We start from the raw sequence: 14,862 nt of genomic DNA on the forward strand, positions 1-14,862 counted from the left end.
AAGATAAACAGAGGTCTCGCTGGTTTGGAACGACATGAGGGTGAGTTATTAATGGTATAATTTTAATATATGGGTGAACTAACCCTTTAAGTACACTATACTGTAAGTGCACATTCACTAGAATTAAGCACACTTATTTTTCACATGGTCAAAATCATTTCACATGCTTCGAAATATTTGAAATACCAATATACTGTTGAAATGTCTTTTAACTTCAGGTAGAACTTAAAAATTGTAATGCAAATTGACATGATTGAACATCAGGTCCCCATTTGTGTGACAAAATGCCCCTCCGTAAACCAACATGTGTTAAATGAACTGTGCTTTTTGAGAAACCACCCTGAGAGACAGTCACTCTCACCATTGGTGTTGATCTGCTCAGGCGTCTGCAGAGGCAGGATGTACTCAGATGTCATTGGCTGATTGGCTGAATCCACAGCACCCGTGGCCCGTTTCTCGATGTCATTGGTGGAGGCGGCGGTAGAGACGGGGATGTGGCAGAACTTCCCAGTGAAGTTGGGCGGGCAGAGACACTGATCCTTCTGTACGCACACTCCTCCGTTCTTACACAACATCGGACACACGACTGACGGGAGAAAGAACAGAAAGTGAGTAAAAATACAGAGAAACAGAGAAAATCCCTGATGAATGACTTCATCCAATCACTCATAAACTTTATGCAATTATTGCTCTTAAACCCACTGCAGCTTAATAAGGTTCTGATGAAAGACACAAAACACAGTCATCATTGTCTTTGCATGGATGCTGTTAACAACCTAGTTATGAGTCTTGGTTTAGTGCCTCTCAAAATGGAAAGTTTCTATAAAAAGCAACTGATTTTTGTTGTATTTCTTTTATGTCATCATTGGCCTCAGAATGCCTTCTATATCACATGTCTGAGATGTATTAATACGTTTGGAAAGCTTGGACCAAGCCCATGCATAAAAAAAAGAAAATAAATGTACCTTGTGTGAGCGAGAGAAGGAAAGAGAGAAAGAGAGGTTCTCTCCATGGTTGTTTTTGCAGTTTTCATCTGCAATCGCTCTAGCAAGATTTCTAGATCCAAACACATCTGTCAAACAAACCCCATGTAGAAAGAGCTCCATACAACAACATACACAACTCAGAAAACAAGCTGTTGAGAAAGAACGATCAGACAGAACCAGACTAAATCTAATCTTCAACATAAAATCAAATCACAATAGTTTTCTTTCATAATGATTCATTAACACTTTCCAGCTGTCGTCACCAGTAAGTATTATTTTCTGCTTCTCCAATCCAAAAACTCAACATGTTTTCAGTGGTGTCCTGTGACCACATCGTTATTTTGAGGTTTAAAATAAAATTTAATCACGGGAATAAAGAGGAGGTTTTAGGGATTTGATAAAAATGTAAAACAAATGATGGAAAATGAATTTCTAGGTCACTAATCAAATTTGACACTGACCATGTTAACGCTTTGTAGAAAAGTTTTGGTTCTTGCTTTCTCAAATTATCAGTGTTGGGGAAAGTTCATTTTAAAAGTAAAGCATTACAATGTTACATTACTCCCTAAAATAGTAACTAATTACATTACCATACTCAGTTACTTTTTATGGAAAGTAATGTGTTGCATTACTTTTTAAATGTGAGCAGGGCTTGATTGTTTTTAATATAAGAAGTTCTATTTATAGCAAGTTTAATAGCCCTTTCACACCAAAACGCGTAATGAATAAACCTCAGGCTGAAGGAAAAGTTAATTCACATCTTTACAGTAGAACACAGGAGAAGGTTGAACACTCTTCAGTAAAAAAAAAAAATAATAATAATGATGAAGCACAATTGTTAGTTTATCTAAAGTCATTTTTGCTTATTAGTAAAGTTGAACTGAATCATCAAAGGTCAGCAGCAAATACATTAGTCAATAAAATGGGATTAGATACATTTGTGTAATTTAACATACTGTATTTAATAACTGTAGGTTTGCGTCATATTCTGATTTTGCCTTTCACGGTTTTAATTCATTTTGATGAAAACTGTATTTTTTTATGAGTGGGATGAATTAATGCATAGTCTAATGCATAGGTTGGAAGTCGTGGCCTGATGGTTAGAGGGTTGGACTCCCAATCGTAGGGTTGTGGGTTCTAGTCTCGGGCTGGACGGAATTGTGGGTGGGGGGAGTGCATGAACCGCTCTCTCTCCACCTTCAATACCACGACTTAGGTGCCCTTGAGCAAGGCATCGAACCCCCAACTGCTCGATGGGCGCTGCAGCATAAATGGCTGCCCACTGCTCCGGGTGTGTGCTCACAGTGTGTGTGTGTGTGTGTTCACTGCTCTGTGTGTGTGCATTTTGGATGGGTTAAATGCAGAGCACAAATTCTGAGTATGGGTCACCATACTTGGCTGAATGTCACTTCACTTTTCACTTCACTTTAAAACTACAGTAACATCATGTTCAGACAGTGCACAAAACACCTCTGTACTCCTGATTTCTCCAAATATGGGGATAGGAGACTTGTCAGTCACTTTAAAAAGGTAACTACAATATTTTCTTGTAAATGAAAAAGCAGTACCCAAAAACTGTACTCAAGTAAAAGTATGTATAGAAATATGTACTTAAGTAAAACTAAAAGTAATAGTCTGAATAGAAATGAATAAATAAAAATTAAAAATAAAGTTAAATAAAGCAGCGCAAGACAAATGACAGATATAGTGCAAATCAATGAAGTAAGAGTAAACAAGTATTGAGAAAAAAAAAAAAAACTACTGAAGCAGTTAGTTACTAGTTACTATGTACAGGTTCATCTAAAAGAAAATATCATGGAAAAGTTATTTATTTTTTTGTAAATTAATTTTAAAAAGCAAACATTCTTATATTCTAGATTCATTGCACACAAACTTAAATATTTCAAGAGCTTTGTGTTTTAATTCTGATGGTTATGACTTACAGCTTAGGAAAATAAAAAATTCAGTATCTCAAAAAAATGTGAATATTTTCCCAAAGATCAATCAAAAAAAGAATTACAAATCAGAAATGTTCAAGATCTCCAAAGCAGGTTTAATTATGCACTAAATACTTGGATGGGGCTCCTTTTGTATGAATTATGGTTTCAATGCGGTGTGGCATGGAGGTGATCAGTCTGTGGCACTGCTGAAGTGTTATTGAAGCCCAGGATGCTTTGACAGCGGCCTTCAGCTCTTCTGTATTGTTTGACAGTATTGTTTCTGTATTGTCTCTTCAAAATACCCCATAGATACTCACATGTACCAATGCTGGAAAATGAAATCGGCATCTCCATAAAGCTTGTCAGTATGCGGAAGCATAAAGTGCTCCAGAATTTCCTGGTAGATGGCTGCATTGACTTTGGACTTGATTAAACACAATGGAGCAACACCAGCAGATTTCACTGGACCCCAAATCATCACTGACTTAGGAACTTCACACTGAACTTCAAGCAGCTTGGATTCTGTGCCCCTCCAGTCTTCCTCCAGACTCCAGACCTTGATTTCCAAATGAAATGCTAAATTTACTTTCATCTGAAAAGAGGACTGTGGACCACTGAGCAACAGTCCAGTTATTTTCTTTTTGACTTCTGTAGCTCTTTTAGACATCTAAGTTTCCTGACAATCTTCCCAAGGCCATGGTCATCCATGTTGCTTGTGCACATTTTCCTACCACACTTTTTCCTTCCAGTCAACTTTCTATTCATATATTTTGATACAGCACTCTGTGAACACCCAGCCCTTTCAGCAATGACCTTCTGTGGCTTACCATCCTTGTGGAGGGTGTTGACTATTGTCTTCTGGACAACTGTCAAGTCAGTAGTCTTTCCCATAATTGTGGTTGCATGTTCTAAACTAGCCCAAGAGGAACTCAGTATTTATACTCAAAATTAATCAAACTAATCAAGCTCAAAATTGAATATTCAAATTTTTTGAGATTCAGAATTTTTTATTTTCCTAAGCTGTAAGTCGTAACCATCAGAATTAACACACACATAAAACAAAACCTTGAAATATTTACATGTACAACAAACTGGTAATGTCATAGTGGTCTCGTGTACTGTAATCGAAAGTAGCCTATCTATACCTGTTGAACCGTAGACAGCACATGCGGTGTTCATCTCAAACATCTTTATAAATAGCAAACAATAGCCTTTGCAGATTTGCTTCCAATTGACTGTAGATCCAGAGCCACATCTTCAACGCTCTTGATGTTCTTAAACTTTGTTACAACTCTGATTGAGAACCGCTTCACACGACTCAGCACATGCAGCAGGGAACTGAACAAATCATTCAAACTGATTTGTGAACCAATTCCCTGGTTTGCCATCTGGTTTGATCAAGCCTTTAAACAGAATTGACTCAAAAGAATGAATCATTCATGAATGGGCTTCGCTCATTGCCAAGAGTAAAGTAGAAGGTGCTTTGGAAATAAACTGTATTATAATTTATAATAAGTATTTATAACTTGTATTGCATTAAAATAAAGCAATGAGACGTGCGTCGCCCGCAGTAACAAAATAAAAGTACAGTTTTTTTAAATAAAAATTATCTTTAAGTATCCATATTTAAATATACTTCAAAAGTATTAGTTACCCAAAAAAATTACTCAAGTAAATGTAACGAAGTAAATGTAACTTGTTACTACCCACCTCTGTTAAAAAGTAATGGGTTACTTTACTAGTTACTTGAAAAAAGTAATCTGATCACTGCAAATTATGCTGGCTAATACTAAGAAACTAAGGTCAAACTAAAAAATGGAAACATCTACACTAAATGGTTTTATTCGATCCATAAAACCAACCTGTACAGATCAAGATCAAGAGTCTAAAGTTTTCATAAATGTAAAAAAAAAAAAGAATTTTAAGTGGTTTTTGATCCAACTGTTTGTCCAGTTACCGATGTAAACTTTCTTCTTTTACTTTAATCAACCCAGTTTGCATTTTGCAATCTACATTATTTATTGACCTAAAAACCTAAATAAGTTCAGAATATATTTCAACAGAGTTGGTGGTAAAAATGGTACAGAAGCCATTATGAATCATGTTTATCAGGGAAGAAAAGTGCGTTTTCTAATTCAAATATTGACTAAAATGAAGCAAGAAAAACAGCACAATGTTTGTAAACGCTGTAACAGGAATGAAATTTATTGAGAAGATATGACAAACATGATATTATCTTTTTTTGTTCTTTAAAGTAAACACACATAAACAGCAAGGAGACGGTTAAGATCTGGCGTCTTTGGCTGACCCATTTCCTCCCAGCTGTTGCTGACAAGAGCTTGTATGTGGAAGATGAGAGACATCTGAGCAGTTTCATTTTGGGAATTAAAGACGCTGAGGTCACCCAACCAATTATATTTGGTTAGATGAGATTTGGCTTGCTTCCTTGACACACACACACACACCTCTATTAGCCAGGGTTTAGCGGAAGCTGAACAGCATCCAAAGTCCACAGGTATCCATCATTTTTATGGCAGGGTTCAGTGCCAGGTCAGCATTGATTTTCTGCTGTATGCATGCACATAGTTTTAACTCCTATTTGTGGTAGTATTTTTACATTTCTAGAAAACATAGATACATCAACCTCGAGGCTAAAGTTTGCGAACAAACTTTGATGTTGGCTTGGGAAAGCCTGAATGGACAGCGTGAGTCAAAAGAGCCCAAACACATATCAGTTCAGACTTCTGAAGCTGAAATAAGGTTGGTTCAAAGTGTCATGTGGTTGCTAGGGTCCTTAATATGGTTGCTAGGCCATGACTTGACAATTTTCAGGTCGATACCTGAAACCTGTCAATAGTCTGAATCAAAAGAGCCATTTTTGTATTATTATTATTATTATTTATTTTTATTTTTTTATGCAGCAATATTATATACCACATACTACTGTATATGGTTGCTAGGGTCCTTCTCTAAATGATTTTAAAATTCCTGTCTAATTTAATCTAGTAATATAATAGTTTTTTATACAATAGCTGACTTAAAACAATCTAGCATGTTGGTTTCACCCAGTGCTAGGTTGCCAAATAACCCAAGTTGGGTTGTTTTTTAATCCAGTATTTTTTAGAATGTACTTGACCATATTCAATGGACATTAATGTGAAAGAGAGGGAGGTTGGCTGTTGTTTGGAGATGATGTGGCATAGGTTTGTACGTTTGGAGATGAATGAACCATGGTGGTTTTTGAACCAGGATATAGAACTTGTTCTTCAGCTCATCTGTGTAAAAATACAAACATTTGGCAACCCCCTTACACTTTATAAAACTAAATCTCCAATACCTTTTCATTTTCTAGCCTTCGACCTTCATTTCTGGACCACAGATATTCTGTTGTTTTGAGGGTTCAGATAAATATTGGCTCCAGCCAGATAACAGGAAGCCAAATCTACACTTTCAGTGAGGGGGGAAATATGTAAATAAAATTCTTCTGAAATGAAGAAAGGCCAGGAATACTCTGCTTGACTGAAACAACAAAATTATAAAACTCTTGACAGGACACGAATGGAAGAAAATTACATTTTCATTGGAGAAGGTCCAAGAAGAACGTCTCATTTACACTTCAAAGATTCATTCATGCTTTCAGCTTAAATAAAAGGAAAGAGATCCTGCCAGACTCGACTATACCAGTTTAGGATTGTGTTTAAAACTAAAGTCTTAAAGAAGAGATATGAGTACTTTTAAATAAAAATACATTTGGAAGAAGGTTTGTATCCACACATTTTGGGCACATGTCTATGAACTTCAAGGCTGACTGCATCATCACTCAAGTCAAAGGGGAAACAGCAGAACTATTTTGAGGTAAATTAAAGACACATGCTGTTGTGCTCTTAGTGTGCTGTACTCTGGGAAAGAATAAAGAAAGTTGCAAATCCATTCATTTCAATGGTGATAACAAGTGTGTCTCACATACGTATTGGCTGACCAATGACAATTTTTCAATAATTTTAGCAGATTTACTCTAAGGATTTTGCAAGGATACCACACTATAAAATTATAATAATGATCATTTAAATTTATTAGAAATTTCTGAGGGAGAGCTGTTTGAAAGTAAATTGAAAGTAAAACAGAACACTGTCTTCTCTAACACTCGAACACTTTTCATCAACTCAATGTGTCCTTGCTGAAACTTTGTTTAATTTTTCTCTCCCCATTTTTTCCCTGTCCAGCAAAGTAGCTTTTAATTTTGTAAAATTTATTGATTGATTGATTGATTGGTGGTGTTTCTAATTAAATCCTCATTTTCATAAAAAAACTGCATAAATTAATGTCAGTATGATAATGTAACCATCAATTTAGCACTGACCCCCTTACCGTACCCCCATAAAACCCCCCCACCTCTTGAAAAGCTAAGTGTTTTTGTGCCTTTGTGTTCCTGCAAGAGTCTATCTCAAAAACCAGGGTTCAAAAGTTTACTGTACAATATCACATATCTCTCTGTAACCCATTAACACACATGAATGTACTTCCACTAATGTCAAACCACGATTGCATGGAAGAATTTTTCCATATCATAAAAAACTAGGACGACATTTGAACCGTTTAGAAAGCCGAATCTTTCATGAAGCATCCGCACATACGTACAGTACATGTACGGTAACACACATGTTGTGAGTGCCTCTGATAGTCTCTGGCTCTCTGCCACGCTCCAGATGTTTCAGGGCCCCTGAGGGCCACTGCAGGTAAACTAATTAACCCTTGGAGATGCACGCATGTAAGCAGTGAGAAGAAATAGCTGCTTGATTTCTCATGGCAGGAAGAACATTTCACGCTTTCTCCACTGATTTCAGCTAAAGCAGCTGAAGGATTGGAAGCTTTTATTTGGCACCACGTGTTCGACTCTCTATTTGCCCAAAACCCTCAGCCAGCTATTGGAGGAGATTTATAACAAGCCCTACAAACACGTGCCTCAGATCGGACACAGATGCTCAGCCCATCTGCATGTATACATTTATTGTTAACTCATCTTCATTTGAAAATCTAGAGAGACAAACTGAAAAACTATGAATGCTTCAGTTCATTGAGCTTCTTACTTGTGCTGTGTAGGAACATTATTAAGAGGCTACTATGGTTTTTCTAGTTGTATAAAAAAAGAATAATATATATTATATATATATATATATATATATATATATATATATATATATATATATATATATATATATATATATATATATATATATATATAAATAAGTGGTGGGCCGTTATCGGTGTTAACGTGCTGCGTTAACAGAAGACTCTTATCGGGTGATAAAAAAAGATATCGCCGTTAATCTATTCTCAAAGTTGGGTTGGGAGCTGGGTCTATACTAAGCAAGCTATGATGACTTTCACCTTGATATTTTATATAACCAACTGGTTGAGGCCAGCCTAAAAAGATGCTCAGGACAGTTGACGGGCCACTGCTGCGCATCGCCACGAAAGCTAATCTTTTTCATGTGTTTTTAAGCCTTACCGCTTGTCGATTTAAACATTAAAGCATCCAAACACAAGACGCAGAAAAGCTGAACAGAGAAGCACGTGCCGTGTTAGTTTTAAACCGTCTTATTTTTGCTCTTGTGCTGACAAATACATACAAAATATGTAAAAATATCCACCTTGGAAATTATGTTCGAAAAAAAACTGTCAGTTATTTCTTAAGTGAAAGTAAACAGTTGAGGAAACAAATGGGATGTGTATTATACATTGGATGCGTTCATCGTCTCTTAAAGTGACTGCGCCTAATTTAGCTACTGGCTGCTGTAATGTTAATCCAAGAAAATGAAAATGAAAATCACTCACTGCTCTTCACTGAATTACTTTGTAGTTTTAACAGACAAACCAAAAATATTCAGACAACAGATTTATAGCAAAACTGTAATAATGTGAGAAATGTTGAAGGTGTCTGAATTAATGTAGGTTTTATTGTAGATTTAATTTTTACATTGATAACTATCCAGTGCTATTTTACATTTAATTATTTGGTTTCTGTACCTTAACACCTACAAACTTGGAAAAAACTTTAACATTGTGTAAATAGCACAAATAAAAATAAACGAACATACAAATTAAACAATTTCAAACAGGGCCCACTGGTACAACCTTCACCGGGTCACCGCTGACCCCAGCTTCGGCAGAATTCGAATGAGAAATTTTAATCTAGATTAATTTCAAGATCACAGTGAGATTAATCTAGATTAAAAAAAAATATATATATGCCCACCAGTAATTTATATATATACTCATACTTGAGTGTATCACACCGGGTCCGCTAACAAGCAAGTTAACTTAATCAGAAAAGCCAAACGTATGGAGCTTTTTATGTGATGCAAACATCAAAATGTATTAGTTTACAAATTATGCATTTTTGAGCTCATAACAGAGTTTTGTGCACAAAATATCACAAAAATAAGACTTTAAGCAATTATGATCTGCCACTACAATCATAATTTGTCTGAAAAGGAATAAAAATTGTTGGTGTTTTATTGCCACTAGTGTTCATATCCTCTGGAAACGACATTATTATACTTTTCCAATAAGCCCAGGTTGGGATTTTCAATTATTGTCACCTTTTTTTTCTACATTTGTGAGCATTTCGTTCACAGTCTGCAGCTCTGAAATCAGAACCATATGACATCAATTTGGCGAAGATGAAACGTTTCCAGGCCAAAGGAAGCACAATCCAGAAGAAACACGACTAACAGTCCCACATGGATCCACAGAAAGTGACTAGGAGCTACAAAATAGCGGAGACAAATGTGTCCAATCAGGATCTAACCCCTTTGAGATGAATCCAGGAGGGGCAGGGACGTTATTTATATAAATAGTTATATAAAGAGCTCTGGATTGCATTGGCGAGAAACATCTAGTATTTTCAGCAGTCAAACTTTCACTACGTGTTTACAATCACTACTGTGAAAGATTCGAATCATTCTCGTCGTCGTAATTCAGCTGTCAAATGACTCCGACGAGCAAAATTACAACCAGCACTTGGCCTCGTGCCTGGATGCCAGACTTGACCATGAAGTCACTGTAAAAGACGTAAGCTCCGGCATCCATCCGCTCAACTAAAAAGATGCTTTGGGCGGAGGTTTAGTAAACTGATAAATGAGAAGAGCTGCACATTTCTCAGAACTGGAAGCCAACACCATTTCTTTTGATGCCACACACATGGCATGTGTGTTTATGCCCATTTATCTCCAGAACACGCATAAATCATCTCCTGCTTTTATGTACGGACGTGTTTACCAGAAGAAAACACAAATGTATAAAATTTATCAGAGGAAGCTGGATGGAGATTGCAGGCAGCACTTGTATAAATAGGTCACAATGTAGCTGGACTGTTGGAGCTGATTTTCTCTTGGACAAGAGGCAAGAGCTGAATAGGAAACAGGTCCCGAGTGGAAACTGAAGTCAAGGGGACTGTTCAAGCCTTACATAAGCGTATACCGTGGAACAGTGACTAGGAATACAAGCTTGGATTCACAAAATAAGCCACTTGCCTCGGGCTCAGAACTGGACTGAAATTTGGGGCTGGGTTGGAGCCGATCTCGCTATTGAACCGCCATAATATCATGATTCTTTGATATAGATATATATATATATATATATATATATATATATATATATATATATATATATACACACAAATCCATGATATACAGTGCTTTTTGTAAATTTAAAAAAAAAAAAAATCTCTTATATGTACATTGGGGCTATTTTCCGTCACGTAATGAATAAATTAAAAAAAGATAACGGCGATATTTAATCTAACAATTCTGTTATTTTTCTTGCATATCTAAGTTTATTTCTCGAAATTCTTACTTTTTCCACACAATTCCTAATCCTAAATCTTATTCTAACCCTAACTCACAATTGAGAAATATAAACTTGTAATTCAGAGATAATGTGAGATATAAACTAGGAAATCTAAAGAATTATAAAAAAAAAAAAGAATAAGAAATAATTCTTACATTCTTAATGAAACACAGAATTAAAAAAATGAAATATATTTTTTATATATTTATTATATTTTTTATATATCTTCTTTATCTCAATAGCCGGTTGACATGGTTCTGTGTTTATATTTTGCAACTTTTTCTCATTTTTATTTTTTTCCAGAATTGATGGAAAAGAGTTGTCAGAATTTCAAGCAAAATCAGAATTGTGTGAAAAAGTCACAATCACCTTTTATTTTCTATTCCGTAAGAGGAAAAAAAGCTTTCATAGATTACACTTTTTCATATTTAACAACCTTTTGGTTCAGAGATGACATCATCTTTATAGAAGTTTTTTTTTTTTTTGCATCATATAATAATGTTAATAATTTTCATTGTCTGGCTGACTACTATTATCTTGTTTTAAGTTGTAGAAACGTACTTTTCTGTAAAGTTGCTTTGTAATGATTTGTATCGTAAAAAGTGCTATGCAAATAATAAAAAAAATTGATTAGTAACCTAACAATATGGGAGGATCTTCACTAGTTTTGTTTAAATTAGATTCTGAATGCCAGAATTGAGTGTGATCTCAGACTTTTGGAGCCCACTGAACATACATTATCAATAACGCCTACAAATTGAAAAAATAAACAGATATAAACAGAAAGAACAATAAACAGTGACAGAAACACATTTGATAAGCATCTTAGAGCGAACGCCCAGGTCAAGCCCTCCGTCTCTCAGTACAGACTGTACTGCAAAGTCCATGCAAATGTCCAGCGAGGACCTCATTCATTCCACATGTTTGTCGCTCCTGAAGAGAAGCAGACACCTCAGCACAAACACACAGCGCTCGTGAATACCTTCAGATGAATGTCTGACACACCTGCGCGTCTGTGCATGTAGGCGTGTGTTTGTCTGCAGAAGTGTGCAATCATCATTCATATTGGAGACACAAGCCTCCCCAGAGTTTTCAGTAACACTTCCATCATTCCATCATGTCTGCTCTTCAAGATCAAAGGCTGTCAAATTTAGTCTTAAATAAAAAATACTTTCAATTATATTATTATATCTAATTCAATTATACTATATATTTATTTCTAAATAAACAAATTAATATTGTTATATTAATAAAATTGTATTTACTTTATCATCACCATTGTGAACATAACATATCGTTTTCAAAAGTATTTTAATAAATAAGTCACTTATTCATCATATTAGGATTAATATTATTACTATTGTAAATGTAAAAAAATTGCATAACATAATATTGTATTAAAACTATAATTTAAATAAACAAATTAGTTATAATAATAATAATAATAATGCATGGTTTAATTATTTAAATTATTGTTGTTGTTGTTGTTATTGTATAGAAGGTTTCAAAAACCCAACCTACATTTATATTTATTTTTAAAGAATAAATCTATTTTCTTTATTTTTTATTTTTTTATTATATAGGTATTAGATATAAATGTATTACTGAATATCAGGATTTGAAACACTACACACTAAATGCGAATCAGACCACTAGGCTAAGGCTGTTAGTTGTTAAACAGTGTAAACTCAATAAAGTGTCTTTACTCACACACTCTGAAGCCGGATCCAGGCGGCGTCTGTCCTCCCTGCTCACTGTTGTAGATAGTGGTGACATTTCCGCGCTCGCAGTAGTTGGTGCAGTGTCCCTGCGTGCAGCGCAGCCTGCAGATGGTGGGGGTGAAGAGCACTTTGATCCGCTCCGAACCCCCTCGGACGACAGCGGAGCTCTGCTGCTGAGCCACGGCTAGACAGAGGCAGAGGGCAAAGCCAAAGCAGAGCAGCAGAGTCAGACAGTGAGGACGCATGGTGAGCCCCGTTCACACACACATCACACACACACTCGCAAACCCGGGATGAAGACCGAAATTCTTTTTCTTAAATCGTCTCTGCAATATCCCTGGAAAAAAAAAAATCAACTAGTGCACAAAAGAAGCCCAATTCATGTGTTCTGGCACGGATATGAGGTAATGTGCGCCACACACCTGTGTGTGTGTGTTTGTGTATGTGGCTGTGAATGTGTTCAGAAAGCTGTTTGCTGAGGAGACCACAGCCGTCCTGGTGTTTGAAGGAGCTGTTGCAAGCAAATTCTGGCAGCGATGGAGTTCAGATCCATCACCCGCTGATGTCCCTCTTGATCTCCTTCAGCCCTGCGCTCACAAACACACTGACAGGCTTCTCAGCGCTCTCACTACATGAGGAGAGAACTTTGTCATATGAGGAGGAGAGAGCAGAGTGGGCGGCGAAACCCAGGAAACTAGCAGGGGAGAGAGAGAGAGAGACTCTGCGTCTCTGGCATTGCACACGGGGGTGAGGTCAGTGCCGTTTAATGTGTGTGTGTGTGTGTAGCGGTTGCTTGTAGATGAAGGGAGGGGTTTATTTTTCTCTGCATTTTCAACGCGGTCATTTGGCGAGCTTTCGCTGGTCCCCTGCAGCGCACGTTGAGCGTTTACGAAGAGTTCAGCATGAATAAATAATTTAGTCACTTTTGAGACTTTGCTTCTTCTGTGGAACACAAAAGGAGAAATTCGGAAGAATGTTCACGTTGCTCTTTTCCAGAAACTGATTGTGGACAAAATGACAAAAAACCACCATAACATATTATAAAGGACTATAATTCAAGTCATATGACAGCTTTGTTTGAAGAACAGACCAGTGTTTTGGCTTCTACTATTACTCTAGAGTGGAATGGAACGGTTCTATGCATGTTTCTTGGAACGCTCTTCAAAATAAAAGTTCTTTATTTGCATCAGTGGTTCCATAAAGAACCTTTTGTATGATGGACCGATATGTGTTTTTGGAAAGCAGGGGGCCCGATAGCCGATATAAAGCCGATTTTTTTATTATTATTCTTAATATTTAAGAAATTTGAACTCATTTGAAAATGGATTAAAAATAAATGTGTAAAAGAAAAATGCTTATACTTTAGAGGACAGTATTTTTCACAAATAAATACATATTTAATACAAATATAATTAAAAAGAAAACAAACACTATAAGTATTCTGGGAAGTTTGTGTGCACATCATATTTTCTTTGTTGTCATTTCTTTGTCATTTTATTTTCAATAAAATTACTTTATTGAAAAGAGCTGTCAGTTTTTCCCCCTCAAGAATTCCATGGATTTCGAAATTCCGAAAAATCCTTTTGAGTTCCACTGTAAAAAGCAGGTCATTCAGGTTTGGAGTGACATGAGGTTGAGCAAATTATGGTAATTTATATTTTTGGACAAACTTTTCTTTTTAAACCGAGTATAAACTTAATCTAAAACAGGCTTTTGACCGAATAAGTAACTGGATCAACACAAAGTCAACAACTCCACAAAGCAAAGAACAAATTGTTCAGATTGTTTAAAGGGATTAGTTCTTATAAAAGATGATGCCACATTCTTCACAGATGATATGGTTTACCCAAATTTGTTGTTTGAGCAGTACTTCTGTCGAATACACCTACAGGGAATAAAATCTAAAAATGTTTTTCCTAAACAGCAATGAGAAAGCTAATTGAATTTTGCTCAAGTATTCTGTTTCTTAGACTGTCTTCTCCAGAGAAAAGTCTTAGTAATCTCTCAGACTTTGCTTAGATTTGCCAAAACTCCAATTCTGCAACAAAATGGTTTAGATCTCAATACAGAATGATTTCTCATCATATTGTTCCAAGATTACGTAATCTGCAGTCCCAATTTATATGTCTATTTTATAAATCAGCAATGGATTTATTTAGATTTATTTTCCGGAGTCTATGCCAAAGGGAATACACACACACACACACACACACACCATGGTGTGAAAAAGTATTTGCCCCTTCCAGTTTTTAAATTTTTATGCATATGTCACATTTGAATGATTCAGATCAAACTAATTTTAATATTACTCAGTGATAACCTGAGTAAATGCAAAATGCAGTTTTGAAATAATGATTTTTATTT

At 35.8% G+C, this 14,862-nt stretch overlaps 1 protein-coding gene across 3 annotated transcripts in view; it reads right to left on the bottom strand.

The window, feature by feature from the left end:
- Positions 1–14,862, bottom strand: part of ltbp4 (latent transforming growth factor beta binding protein 4) — a 77,547-nt gene that overhangs the window by 46,812 nt on the left and 15,873 nt on the right. For all 3 annotated transcript variants that reach the window (XM_026288100.1, XM_026288099.1, XM_026288101.1), the window contains exons 5-6: positions 12,488–12,682; positions 362–586 (exon numbers count right to left, since the gene is read on the bottom strand). In XM_026288100.1, coding sequence (XP_026143885.1) covers positions 362–586; positions 12,488–12,682 — 420 coding nt within the window. The remainder of the gene's footprint in view (positions 1–361; positions 587–12,487; positions 12,683–14,862) is intronic.

Source organism: Carassius auratus, chromosome 18, assembly GCF_003368295.1.
Source record: "Carassius auratus strain Wakin chromosome 18, ASM336829v1, whole genome shotgun sequence".
NCBI classification, from domain to species: domain Eukaryota; kingdom Metazoa; phylum Chordata; class Actinopteri; order Cypriniformes; family Cyprinidae; genus Carassius; species Carassius auratus.